The sequence below is a fragment of the Eretmochelys imbricata genome, chromosome 7, assembly GCF_965152235.1.
Source record: "Eretmochelys imbricata isolate rEreImb1 chromosome 7, rEreImb1.hap1, whole genome shotgun sequence".
In the NCBI taxonomy this organism is placed as follows: domain Eukaryota; kingdom Metazoa; phylum Chordata; order Testudines; family Cheloniidae; genus Eretmochelys; species Eretmochelys imbricata.
This window is the reverse complement of record NC_135578.1, coordinates 113,499,382-113,512,793: the sequence shown is the minus strand read 5'-3', so window position 1 is coordinate 113,512,793 and position 13,412 is coordinate 113,499,382. Positions and strand designations below refer to the sequence as shown.

Sequence of the window (13,412 nt, the reverse complement as noted above, 5' to 3'; positions counted from 1 at the left end):
GGTTTAGCCTTCTCTTAAATACATGAGTTACCAGGAGTCTTTCACTGAAAGCAGCCATCCCATTATTGCATCTGTGGATTTTTTTCTCAAGGCATGTCTGCACCTGTGGGGTGGGGAAGGAAGAGTCAAAGGAAGGGGAGCTGCCAACTAATAGCAGGAAGGTGGTGAAAATTACAGAATTAGACTCATCAGTATGGCTGTGCAATGGGTCTAAGTGCAGAAGTGCCCTAGACTTGGTGCTATCAGAGAGCAGGCAGCGGGGAGTGGGAAGAAAGCAAAAGGGAGTCGGACACTTAGCCCAAAACCTCTTCTTTCAGTTTTCTCTTGCTTGTTTCAGAGGCGGGAGCACAGAAACGGGGCTTGCGCTGAAATACGTTCTCCAGAAAGGTTTCCCTGGTGGCAGAAATTCCTCTGTCCCTGAAATCCTGATCATCCTCTCGGACGGGAAATCACAAGGCAATGTAGCAACACCCGCTAAGCAGCTGAAGGACAGGGGTACCACAGTATTTGCTGTGGGAGTCAAGTTTCCAAGGTAGAAAATTGTCTCTTGGGGGGCAGGGAGTGGTGCACTGCTAACAGACTAGCCATTGCCTTCAGCATCTAAGTCCCCTGAGCAAGACCAAGTGGGCGAGGGGCAATCACAGAGTCGGAGGAGCAATTTGGGGAGGGACACATGGGTGCTGGGAGTGCGGGAGCGCTCCCTGGCTTGAAGTGCTTTCCATCATGTATAGGGTTTACAGTTTAGTTCAGTGGCTCTCAGCACGCCCCACTGTACAAATTGTTCCAGCGCCCCGGAGGGATATGAATGTGGAGTAGGAGGTCATTTTGTGAACGGGGTGAGCGAGAAAGAAGGGCGCTTGGAGGGAGAAGTGCTCTGTTATGAGCATGTGTCTTTAGAAATGTCAATGGATTTTTAAGAGAAGATACACTGGGGTCCTGTGTGGACGTAAAGCTACATCACTAGTAGTTCTGAGTGTTTGTTCTTTTTAATGCCCATCCAGGAAAATAGCTGTGACTGCAAAGGGTCTGTTCCTGTTCTTTAATGCCAGAAGATTGTATTAACATGTCCTGTCTCCTGTGCAGGTGGGAGGAGCTGCACACGCTGGCCAGTGAACCAGCTGAGCAGCATGTGCTGTTTGCTGAACATGTGGACGATGCTGCCAATGGCCTGTATAGCACCCTCACCAGTTCTACTGTCTGCAGTGCTGTCTCTCCAGGTAACTATGCCACCCTGGTGCATGTTTACTAATGACTGTCCTGCCTTTCACTTCTGTATGGGGATTGTCAGCTTGGCCTTTCACTTCCAGAGCGTCTCTCTAAAGCTGGCGCCTCTAACACAGCTCACAGGGTGGCACAGTCTACCCCTTTGGGAGAGGTCTTCTCCTCTGTCTAGAGGAAAGAAATGGAGGCTGTTGAGAGGTTACCATCAATCAAAAGATGACTTCGTGGCACAGCCACACCCCTGTGTGCGCTGCTCAAACCCCAGGGACTCTGTGTGAGAGGGAGGATGGTCCAATGATCAGCAAACTCTCCTAGGTCTTAGGAGACCTGGGTTTTGAGTCCTTGCTCTGCCACAGTCTTACTGTGTGACCTTGGTCAAGTCACTTAGTCTTTCTGTACCTCAGCCCCCCATTTAAAGTGGGGATAATTCCTACCTCAAATGGGCGTTGAGGATAAATACATTAAAGACAGTGAGCTACTCAGATATACAGTAGTGGGGGTCATATAAATACCTAAGATAGATGAGAGGTGAAAATCCCCTAAGAACTACAAGTGATCATGTAAGTCAAATTGCTGAACCCACTACTGGAAGGTGCTTAGCTAGTACAGTGATGATGGTGGTATAGGAAGCTCTGTAGAACAGAAGAACAGGGGTGGACTTGGTGGACATGGGTGCAGGTATTGTGCCAGAACAATGCAGACTACAGAAGCTGCCCCCAGGAATCCAGTAAAGGGCTGACCTGCCCACCAGCAACAGGTTTACTTGTTTTGGGGCATCACCGAGGGACTTGTCGAAAAGCTGCAATGAACTCTCTTTGCTGGACAATGAGACAAGCTGGCATTGCTGTGGCTTGAGCAATATCCCAGCTGTGTCAGCTCCCACTCCCAGACAACTTCACTTGCAAACAAATGCACCAGCTATTTTGTGTGCACTCTTTGTGCCAGGTTGCAAGATTGAATCTCACCCTTGCGAACGCAAGACAGTGGAGACCGTGAAAGAGCTGGCTGGGAACTATATGTGTTGGAAAGGGTCAAAGAGACCAAATGCGGTGCATACATCTCTCTGTCCATTTTACAGGTAAGTCAGCGAGCCTCCTCTCTTGAAGTTAGTGGTGCAGACAGAGTGAGAGCACACACACCTCCATTGTTAGGTACGATGACTTGGGTTTATGATTTACTGTAACTTTATATTAATATTTATATTACAACAGCACCTAGTGGCCCCAGCTGAGGTTGGGACAGGCTCTGTACATATACATAGAGAAAGTCTGTGCCCTGAAGAAGGTGCAATCTAAGCAAAGGGTGAGAGGGGAAACGGAGGCATGGAGAGGCAAAGTGACTTGCCCAAGATCACCCAGTAGGTCAGTGGCAGAGCCAGGGTTAGAACCCAGATTCCCAGGCAGGTTTCCTTGTCACTGGACCATCCTGCCTGTTATGTAAATAGCCTCATTTATGTATTTCACACAATTCCTATTTGTGCAACACTTGCTTATATTCTATGCAATAAAGAGAGTGGATAAATCCCAGATACTCTGTTGACCCTGAACCGAATCCAGCTAGTTGTGATATTAGCCAGGCAAGCTTTTATTTTCAGGGAAGTCCTTTTATCCTTACTTAATGGAACTGGGAGACGCTGGGCTATGGAGAGGCTTCAATAGCTGTCTGGAAACAGCTCCCACTCATACCGAAGAAAATATTAAGCAGATAGGTTGCAAAACAGAGAAGTATATTGTCAGGTCAGTGGCAGCAAGTTGCACAAGGAGATTCCTCTCGCGCTGAGGTGAGGATGTATTTGAAAGATTGTGAAACTTATCAGATCCTTAAAGAAATCGAATGCCTTCTAAAAGCTTCATTACTGCAATTTGTACAATTAATGAAAGAATTTTAAAGTGACCTGCAAAGAAAAATGTAGGTTTGTGCTCTTTTTTTGTTTGTCTGATATATAAAGAGATCCTGAAGGGGAGGGAGGCAGAAGGGGAGGAATTGTTGGTGTTTTTTCTCTTGCTTGTTTTTTATACTAGAAATTCAGGTCTTGTTTTCCAGACTAGTAGGGTTATGACATCAAATACAAAGGAAGTGAAATTTGACTCATTGAGCTGGGAATCTATTTTTATTCAGGCTGTCCAGAATCTCAGATCTTTTTTTTAAAACTCCAAATGTCTAACAAACCCCTGGAAGGAAAGATCTGTTAAAGAGTGAGCATCCTTTCCTCTTCAATGAAGGGCTGAGAAATGCCACACTACACTCCTCTAAGCCCCAATGAGTCCTCCAGCAAAACTAGGGAAGATTAGACTTGACAAGGCTGATCTTTCTAAAGTTTTAAAAAAATCGGGAATCCATCCACCTTTTAAAACAAAACTCTCCTACCCCCGGCATGTTATAAATAAGGCTACGTTTTAGTCACAGATATTTTTAATAAAAGTCATGGACAAGTCACGAGCAGTAAACAAAAATTCATGACCCGTGACCTGTCCATGACTTGTACTATATACCCCTAACTAAAACTTGGGCCAGGGATGCTCCAGGGGGAATGCTCCGGGGGGGGGTGGGCATCGGTGCGTGGCCCGGGACCCCCGCTGGGGTTGGAGGGGATGGCAGGCTGGAGGGGAACCGTAGCCAACCGGAGCTGCGGGAGTGTGCCTGCAATCACGGGCAGCGCACAGAGTCCCGTGGCCCCTCTGCCTAGGAGCTGCAGAGATATGCCAGCCGCTTCTGGGGGAGCTCCCCTACCCCCTGAGTTAAGCGCTGCCCTGGAACCCAATTCCCTGACCCAGCCCTGATCCCCCTCCCACACCTAAACTGCTGCTGCTGTTCGGGCAGCCCCTGAGCAAACCACACTGGCCCCTGCAAAAAAATCTGTGACTTCCGTGACCGACACGCAGCCTTAGTTATAAACAAGCAAAAAAGGGGGACACACATCATTTATTTTTCCCTTCCAGGTCACCTTTAAGATGAGATGAATGGTTTCAAAAACATGATCAATGATCATTCACTCATTGATCTCATATGGAGGGATTCTTGGGAATCAAGAGTTGCTTTCTAGTGCAGCCCTTGCTCTCTTATTAACTGGAAAAGTTAGAGCTGGTTGGAGATCAGAGTTTCCGTTTCATGGGAAGTTGCAACATTTCAAAATTTGTTTTTATTCAGATTCAGAACAAAAGATTGATATTTCCCACAGAATGAAAAGTCCAAAAAATGACAATTCAGAACTATTGAAATATCTGGTATTGTAAAAATATTATAATATCAAATATTTTAATTCGGCATATGAAATAATTAGTAGTCTAAACAAAGTGAAGCAAATTGATAGTCAAAATGATTTGTTGCAACTTTTTCACCTCAAATTTTAATTCTGTCAAAAATCAGTCTGTTCCCACAAAATGTTTCAATTTTGATGAAACTGCATTTTTTGAGGGAAAACTCATTTGTCAAGAACTTTGATTAAATGGTCAGCCTTGCAAATGCCTTCTTAATCTTTTAAATACTTGGTCAGTCCAATTTCATATTTTGTATCAATCTTTCTATCTTAGTTGGAAAAGAGTCTTGATCAAACACCCGGCCAGATGCTACCGAACTACATGCCCAGGTAGGACATGACCTTTCTGAAAAATCTCATTACAGTCTAAGAAAAAAAAAGTGAACTAAACTCAGGTGATTATTTTAAAATCACATTCAGTTCCTCAGCAAGGATCAGAAAAGCAGGGATCATAATTCTTAATGGATGTTCGTGAGGAATAGACCCTTTACCAGTCTTTCATTAACCACTAAAGAAAAGAGTGAGATTTCTTGTTTCACTCATGTTCTTGACCATGAAATCATTCTGCTGGCTTAAAACAGTTACCTTCAGTCTCTCCCTTCACTCCTGGAGGAGCTGGTTCACCTTTATTAGTCTGAAATTCTTCACGTTCTTGTTTGTTGATCGAATCACACCGTTCCCAAATTACTATTGTCATCATCTGCATAAGCCAGCAAGAAATAGTGTCCAAGTATTGCATTAGTTTGGGGACTGCATTGCTACCAACGTGGAACATTTCTGCTCAAGTTGTAGTTGAGTGAGATGCCTTCAGCCATGTAATTTGGAACCATCAGTATCATTCATTTAAGAGGGAACCTGACACTTAGTAGTTGTGTAACTTGGTTTTGTGGTTGTGTGGGAATAGCTCCTCTGGTTGATTTACCAGTATGACAGACCACTCAGTGGTTCAAATCATGGAGTGACCTGATTGCTTTATTTTCCTTGAATGCCCTTTGAAAATACATCCTCATCATTTAATCCCCCTGATTCGGAAGGGAAATGGAGATTCCTCGATCTAGCAAAATTTGTATGTGCTACACAAGCAATGCAGTAAATTCTGGAGGAAAGGGTAGGATTTGAAAATGAAATGGATAGCTGCCAAACTTGTTCTGATACCGTCAATGTATGGTGTCACCATACCGTGCTACGGGGACACGCCATAAATACAGCCCAGCAGATGAAATGTTCAGTGGTAGAGTGTTTTGGACTGCTTGCATTCACTATTTTTCATGGTAGCTTTTGAGCAAAAAGTGTAAGCCACACCCCAGAACCATCCGTGCTGAATATGCACCAAAAGGTATCTGAACAGAATGGACCAGGTTCTAATCTCTTCTATGCTGGTGTGAATCTGAAGGAACCGCACTGATTTCAATAGTTACTTCAGATTTACACCAGTGTAACTCCAGTGGAGTTACTCCAGCATTTCCCTGATGTAAGTGATTTAACTCCACAGCAATTCAAGTGCAAGGTGGCAAACACACGTAGGAATGGACAGCTTTATAGAGCTGACACTGAATTGTAATGTGGTCTTACAAAACCGTGCTTAAAGAGAGCAGGCTTTTTTAAATGGTTGGAGCTGCCCTTGTCAAGAATATATTCATTCAAGTGTAAATAAGTTAAATTTAAGAAATTACTGAGTTCTGCTAATGGGGCTTATCTTTGTACATTATTAATACTCAAGCAAAGCTACACAGACATCCCAGCCTTACTTAACTATGCTTTATTTGAGTAGAGAAAGAGACCTTTCTGCAAAGCGAAGGACAATTACCTTCCAAATGCCCTAGAGCCCATCTGACTCTGCATACTCTCAAAACACTTATAGCTAATCCACTGTGTAGCATGACTGCTGTATTTTCTCTCTGGGCCCAACCCAGGCTCTCTCCTTCTCCTTCTCGGGTGCCTTTGCAGATCCCTGCGATTCCCAGCCTTGTCACAATGGAGGCACATGCGTTCCAGAGGGATTAGAAAGGTACCACTGTGTGTGTCCTGTTGGATTTGGAGGAGATGCCAGCTGCGGTATGTGGGGCCTAAACCTGGTCCACTGGTGCGGTGTTAGCTCTTGAATCTGTTGATTGGGACCATCCCTCTACAGCCTGCCTTCCTGTAACAGCCCTGGTATAGAATTATAATGCAGTTTGCTGGATGGGGTTGAGGCTAACCACTGCCTTTTAAACCCTGCTCAGAGGGCTGAGTTTGTTTTCCTACCGCTTGATACAGGGCTGTAGGGCTGTCAGTGACTGGGACTTGCTGCCTAGTGCTACCATTTCCAGGGGATGATCCTTCCTGCTCTCTCCTCAGAGCCACTGTGGCTGCAGAAGGCACCAAGAAATGAGTCCCACCAGTGGTGCCAATTTAGATGTTTCCAGGAGGTGGCAAATTCCGGTCCTTCCCCCTACCCCTCTTAAGAACCCTGTTCTGGTCCCTGCTTGCCTCTTCCTCCCCCTCTCCCCAGCAGGGTCCCTGAGTCTCCCTCTGCTAGGGAGTGTGCCCTGTTACCCACACCGTGCATGAGCCTGTCACCAGGAGTCGGTTCTCCGCGGACTCCCCTGCACTCTGCCCTACAGGCACAGACTCCCCGTGTGCTAGGTCACAACTCCATTTGGCCAGGCTGCCTCCCCATCTGTCAGGAGGGGCAGCTGGGTCAAATTTCATTGGCACTGCGACCACACAGCCTGAACGGTGTGCTCCAGCAGCAGCTGGGCTGGGTTAGTACGGGACCATTGCATGCTAGCCATGCTGCTTACCCCGTGTCCCCTGAACTTTGCCTGTGCAACTTTGATCAAGTGCAGAAATCGGGGGGGGGGGGGGCATTTTCCATTCCCCACCAGTAGCTGTCATTGAGTCCCACTATATTCAGAAGCCCCTGTGAACTTGGTCAACCGCAGGGGTGGGCAAACTCCGGACCTCCAAACATTTTAATCTGGCCCTCGAGCTACCACTGGGAAGCGGGGTCCGGGGCTTGCCCCGTTCCGGTGCTTGCCTCACTCCGCACAGCTCCTGGAAACAGTGGCATGTCCCCCCTCTGGTCCCTACACGTAAGGGCAGCCAGGGGGCTCCGCATGCTGTCCCCACCCCAAGCACTGCCCCCTGCAGCTCCCATTGGCCAGGAATCACGTAAATGGGAGCTGCAGGGGCGGCACCTGCAGATGGGGCAGCACGCAGAGCTGCCTGGCCTCACCTCCGCATAGGAGCCAGAGCAGGGACATGCCGCTGCTTCTTGGAGCTGCTTAAGGTAGGCACTGCCCTGAGCCTGCTTCCCAACCCCCTCCCACGTCCCAACCCCATTCCCCAGCCCTGATCCCCCTCCCTCCCTCCAAACCCCTCGGTCCCAGCCCGGAGCAACCTACTGCACCCACCCCTCATCCCCAGCCCCACCCCAGAGCTCGCACCCCCAGCCAGAGCCCTCACACACCCCAACCCCCAATTTCATGAGCATTCATGGCCCACCATACAATTTCCATATCCAGATGTGGCCCTCGGGCCAAAAGGTTTGCCCACCCCTCATCTACAGCCTCATTGGGGCTCCTTCCATCTCAGTATGCGGGGAAATCTGGAAGCAGGGCATGAGAAGTGGATCCTGCTGAAGGAGGGGGACAGCTGAAATACCTGTGCCTTGGCTCTGCACCCCTCGCCTCTCCTCCCTCAGATCCCTGAAGAACTTACCTGCACATATGGGCTGGGAATTTCAGAAGGGATTAATGATTCTGGGTGCCCAAGAATGTTTTGTACAAGAGGAGAATCATGCCTCAGGATGCCATTCGCTTTGGTAGGATGCCACAGAAACCTCAAGGGGCTGAGGTTGAGGGTGGGTGCTCAAGGGGTGGGTGCTCCACATTTTCTGAGATCAGACTCCTTTAAGGTTTCTCAAGTTGTATCAAAAGATGCCCTAATCACTGGATGACTTCCTGCAACGTATTCCTCAGCCTCTTGAGGTTTTTGTGGCATCCTACCAAAGCGAATGGTGTCCTGAGGCATGATTTTCCTACTGTACAAAACATGTTGCCCAACACATTGTTTTGTTTTCTTGACAGAGAGGCTCTGGGGTTCATTCTCTCTCTCCTTCAGATCACTGGGATTGCAGGAGACCCACATGATGTGCTTGCTTATTTTTTGCATTACATGCAGTTACTCACTTCCTTTGCTTTCAGCACCGAAGTTGAGTCTGGAGTGCAGCGTGGATCTTCTTTTCCTGGTGGACAGCTCATCTGGTACCACCTTGGAGGGATTCCTGCGCTACAAGGCCTTCCTGAAAAGGTTCATTCGGGCAGTGTTGAGCAAAGACTCCCCAGCAAACATTGGAGTGGCCCAGTACAGCAGTGATGTCCAGATCCCGATCAAAGTGGGCAAGTACAAGGATGTGCTCGGTCTCATGAAGAGCGTTGACACCATGCATTTCAGCGGAGGGGGAACCTTCACCGGCAAAGCCCTTCGGTATGTCACGCAGCATGGCTTTAAGAGTGCTCCGGCCTTCGCGGATGTTCACGACGATCTCCCGCGTGTGGTTGTCTTGCTCACGGATTCGGAGTCCCAGGATCCTGTGGTAGAAGCAGCTAAATATACCAGGGGCAGAGGGCTCTTCCTAATTGGCGTGGGCAGCGACTTCTTAAAAGCAGAGCTGGACAACGTGACTGGGAATCCAAAGCGGACGGTTGTCTATTCCAACCCCTCGGATCTGTTCAACAAGATCCCTGAGCTGCAGAAAAAAATCTGCAGTGTAGACAGTCATCCAGGTAAGGCCGTGGCTATAGATTGTAGTGCAGTGACAGAATAACTGCTCAGGGGAGTTCAAGATTTAAGGAGTAGGATGGTTAAAAGAATGAACTTCGGTTCCCCCACACAACAATGGTCGGGAATCCAGTGATACTGATCCATAATCGGCAGAGCACTCCCTGGACCTTGAGAGCTAGCTTGTGTCAGGGACTAGAGAGGCTGAAAGCACTGAACCCCTCCCATGCAAAGACCTATGTTCCCCAGCTGCAAGGGTGGCTGTGGTGTCTAAGACTGCTGCTTCCTCAGGCACCCATAGGCACGAATCAATCAAAAAACGGTAAGGACGGGTTGTGGTCCACTCCCAACTCCTGTACCAGCCCAGAGAGCTGGCTAGCCAGCGGGCTAGTGGTATGGGGAGGGGGGGCTCATATGGATCAAGTATTATGTGCCGCTGAAAGGGGTAAACTGCAACATGTACACTCTCTATCTGCAGTGGGGATTAGGGGGAGGAAATGAAGCCCCTAGGGCACCATCCAAGCTTCGTCTGGGGCGCTGCGGCTCTAGTCTGCCCCCGCCTTGTGGGCCTGGAAGCTGGTGAACTATTTCACTGGTCGGTGCACCAAAGAACGCTCTCCAGTCACAGGATTTCACTCACTTTTCTTCAGGGACTCAGTGTTATTTCTTCAAAATAAAACTGTTTAACACAAGTTCGACATCTCAACCGTGAACTTCCCCTCTGATCCAGACCCTTCTGCAGGAGTTTGTTTACTCCGTACATCTACGTGGGCATCAAGGCAAGCCTCTCTGCTCCCTCCTTCTTCCTAGACGGCTCCCTACAGGATTACGCTCCACAGGCTGCCTGCCTGGGAGCCACATATAACCTGGGGTATTTCCACTGCTTCAGAGACGCCTGTAGGAGCCTTCCCTGTTCCCTGCAGTTCTCTAGCTCAAATGAGCTATTTGCTGCCTGTTATGAGGACAAGGTGATCTCCAAGCTATCACCTGATTCCTGGCTTCACTGCTTTAGCTGGGGGGCAGCTCATCAGACACAGGTGAGGCTCTTAAAATGCTGGCCACTCTGTGACAGGGCCTCAACGGCACAGTCTAGCCATAAGTAATTAATCCTTCTAATGCCCCTCAGAGTGAGGGTAGTCAGAATTATGATCTCTGTTTTATGGATGGGGAACTGAGGCACAGAGAAGGTACGTATCTTGCCCAAAGCTTCCCAGGGAGTCATTGTCCGAGCCTAGATCAAACTCGAGTGTCCTGGCTCCTCCAATTATGGGCTCAGACCACAGGGCCAAGCCTCTGACTGAAAAAGGAATACCCTTGGTACAGAGAGACAGAAGGTGCATGAGGTAATATCTTTTCTGGGACAAACTTCTCTTGGTGAAAGAGACAAGCTTTCGAGCTTAGGCAGAGCTCTTTGTCACATGTGGGAAAGGTACTCAGGTAGTCACAGCTAAATATGAGGTGAAACAGGTTGATCAGCATAAGTAGTTAACACATATAGTAAGAGACCATTCAAGGTTAAGGATTTGGCTCAAACCAGTGTAACAAGTGTAAAGAAACTAGAAATATAATCTAATGCAGTAGCGCATGTGTTGATTGTATAGCTGGGGATTATCTTCTCTAGCTGCTCATTACGAGGGGGCTGTATATTCCTGTAACAATGAATTGTGAATTGCAATCTGCCATTCCTCATAATGCCGCCGTTCATTACTGCCCAGTAGTGATGTGTTTGCCTACGGGAGGTGGCTCCTCTGCTTTGCTCGGTCAATAATGACTATATTCTGAAAGGCTTAAACTTTGCTCTCTCCTTTCCAGGCTGCCAGTCCCAGTCTCTGGATCTGGTTTTTGCCTTGGATGCCTCAGCTGGAGTTGGCAGGGAGAACTTCCTGCGGGTGAGGAACTTTGTCAGTAGCAGCTCTCTGCAGTTCAGTATCAATCGGGACGTCACCCAGATCGGCCTCGTGGTCTACGGCAGCAGAGCTCGCACTGCATTTGCCCTGGACGCGCACGTCACCAGCTCAGCTCTCTTTCAAGCCATCAGCCAAGCGCCTTTCCTTGGTGGCTCGGCCTCCGCGGGCAGAGCCTTGCTGCACATTCATGATGACGTCATGACCGTTCCAAAGGGGGCGAGGCCCGGGGTGAGCAAGGCCGTGGTTGTGATCACGGATGGGAGCGGCACCGAGGATGCAGTAGTTCCAGCTCAGCAGCTGCGGCGCAATGGCGTGTCGGTGTTTGTTGTCGGGATTGGGGGTGTACGGAGGGAGACGCTGCTGAGGGTGGCCGGTTCTCCCAACTACCTGGTCCACGTTTCATCTTATGATGATCTGCGCAATTACAAAGACTTTATTATGGAAAGAATATGTGAAGGTGAGATGGCTTTTGGCCTCCCTTTCTCAGTTCTCCCGCTGCACCCAGAAACCAGCTGTTAGAAGCCTTATAAAACGGACAAACCCAAGGATCTCACTGAGCCCCGGTCCAGTCCATGAGGTTTGGTTTGGCTACTTTACCAGTTGTGGTTGCCTGTTGTAATCCTATCTGGGTTAAATCAGCTTCACTCTGTGTGTTAGAGGCACAAGAGAATTTAAATCTTGCTTTAAATGTGTAGGATGTCACATACTACATACACTGCAAGGTATCCAATGCAATGTTCTTACTGGGGGTACGAAGAGGGGACGTATTTCAAAGCAGCTGGTGACAAGTTCCTTATGAGCCACAAGGAAGGTTCCAACACCTGATTGTGTGAGTCCTTTATCTCAGCAGGTTTTGGATCCAGATCTGAAACTTGTGGCTCAGTCCCATCATTTCCTTCCTGTTGTCCCCTGTCCACTTGCTGCTCATGGCTGACTTGCTTGCCCTTGTAGTTACTGGCCACTAACTAACCATGGTAGCTTTAGGTCGAACGTTTAGGTGGGGCGACTGTAACTTGCCTTCATTGCAAACGGTCCCCGTTATTAGGGGCACTTTTGCGAGTGCTCTCAGTGTTCTGCTGTTCAGTGAAAAGCTGCTGTCTGAGGGCTCACGTGCACACACAGCCTGGGGCACTGGAGAAGGGGGAACACATAGAAGGGGCTATTCCATTAAATTAAGAGCCCTCATAAGCACATGGACCTGACATGGACAAAAATTTATTTTCTTCATTGTCTTTTTTTCTCCTTATTTTTCTGAATTGGGCAATCCCCCAGATAGCTGGGGTAAAGCCCCCATTGCTAACTATGGAACGGTGTCCTTTTATGATCAAAGGAAAGGGGGATAAAGGAATAACTTTCAGCCTTCTGGGGTGTTTTTAAAAAGCTGTGGCTTTGTATTTTCTTATGAGATGTACAGGTAAGTGTAAAGGTAATGACACAGGTGATCTAAAGAGTTAGAGGTGCTTTTATTAAGCAGGAAGAATACAGGTGATGACTGTAAATTAGTTTTAAGAATATACATAGGTACTTGATGTTTATACCCATGTGTTTAGTGCCATAGTTTCAACAGACCCCGGTTGTTAGCAGGCGGGATCGAACCTGGAACTCTAGAGCTAAATGCCTGAGCCTCTACCGCATGAGCTAAAATCCATATGGCTGTTAGCTAAGACTGTACAGCAGACTTGTTAATCTCTCTCTCTAAGTGGTCTCGGTACCACTAGATGGGAGAGAACACCACACACAGGAGGTGTGTGGGTTACACATGCAGCTCCATTGAAATGATTTAAGGCCTGATCCTGCAGGGTGCTGAGCAAGTCAGTAGTGCTGCTTGCAGGAGCTACTCAGTAACTTGCAGCACTGGGCCCTTCTATGGCATATATTTATACAGGGTAAGACTCAATTTATCTTCTTGCCATTTCTCTGTTTTATAATGAAGCCCTGTTGCCAATACAGGCAAATCCAGTGCTTTGAGATCTGCAGATATATTTATCATCATCTGAATATGGAAAAATGAGGGCGATTAGTGCCCTAAATTCAAGACCATCCATCCTACCTAGACTGGGACTTGAGTGATCTGGGCTGTTACCATTTCTGCCACAGATGTCCCGTGTGATCTTCGCAAATGTCCCTTGTCTCCCTGTGGCTTAGTTCCCTGTCTATAAAATGAGAATAATTCTTCCCTGAAGGGATGTTATGGCCATCAATCCTTGAATACTTGGGAAGTGTTCAGTTACTACCAGGATGAGGGCCATATAAGTGCCTAGCCA

General features: G+C 47.9%; 1 protein-coding gene across 1 annotated transcript in view; it reads left to right on the top strand.

The window, feature by feature from the left end:
* Positions 1-13,412, top strand: part of VWA2 (von Willebrand factor A domain containing 2) — a 52,108-nt gene that overhangs the window by 29,666 nt on the left and 9,030 nt on the right. The window contains exons 6-12 of the mRNA XM_077822871.1: positions 338-532; positions 1,084-1,217; positions 2,167-2,299; positions 4,752-4,807; positions 6,425-6,532; positions 8,665-9,246; positions 11,054-11,605. Of these exons, the coding sequence (XP_077678997.1) occupies positions 338-532; positions 1,084-1,217; positions 2,167-2,299; positions 4,752-4,807; positions 6,425-6,532; positions 8,665-9,246; positions 11,054-11,605 (1,760 nt within the window). The remainder of the gene's footprint in view (positions 1-337; positions 533-1,083; positions 1,218-2,166; positions 2,300-4,751; positions 4,808-6,424; positions 6,533-8,664; positions 9,247-11,053; positions 11,606-13,412) is intronic.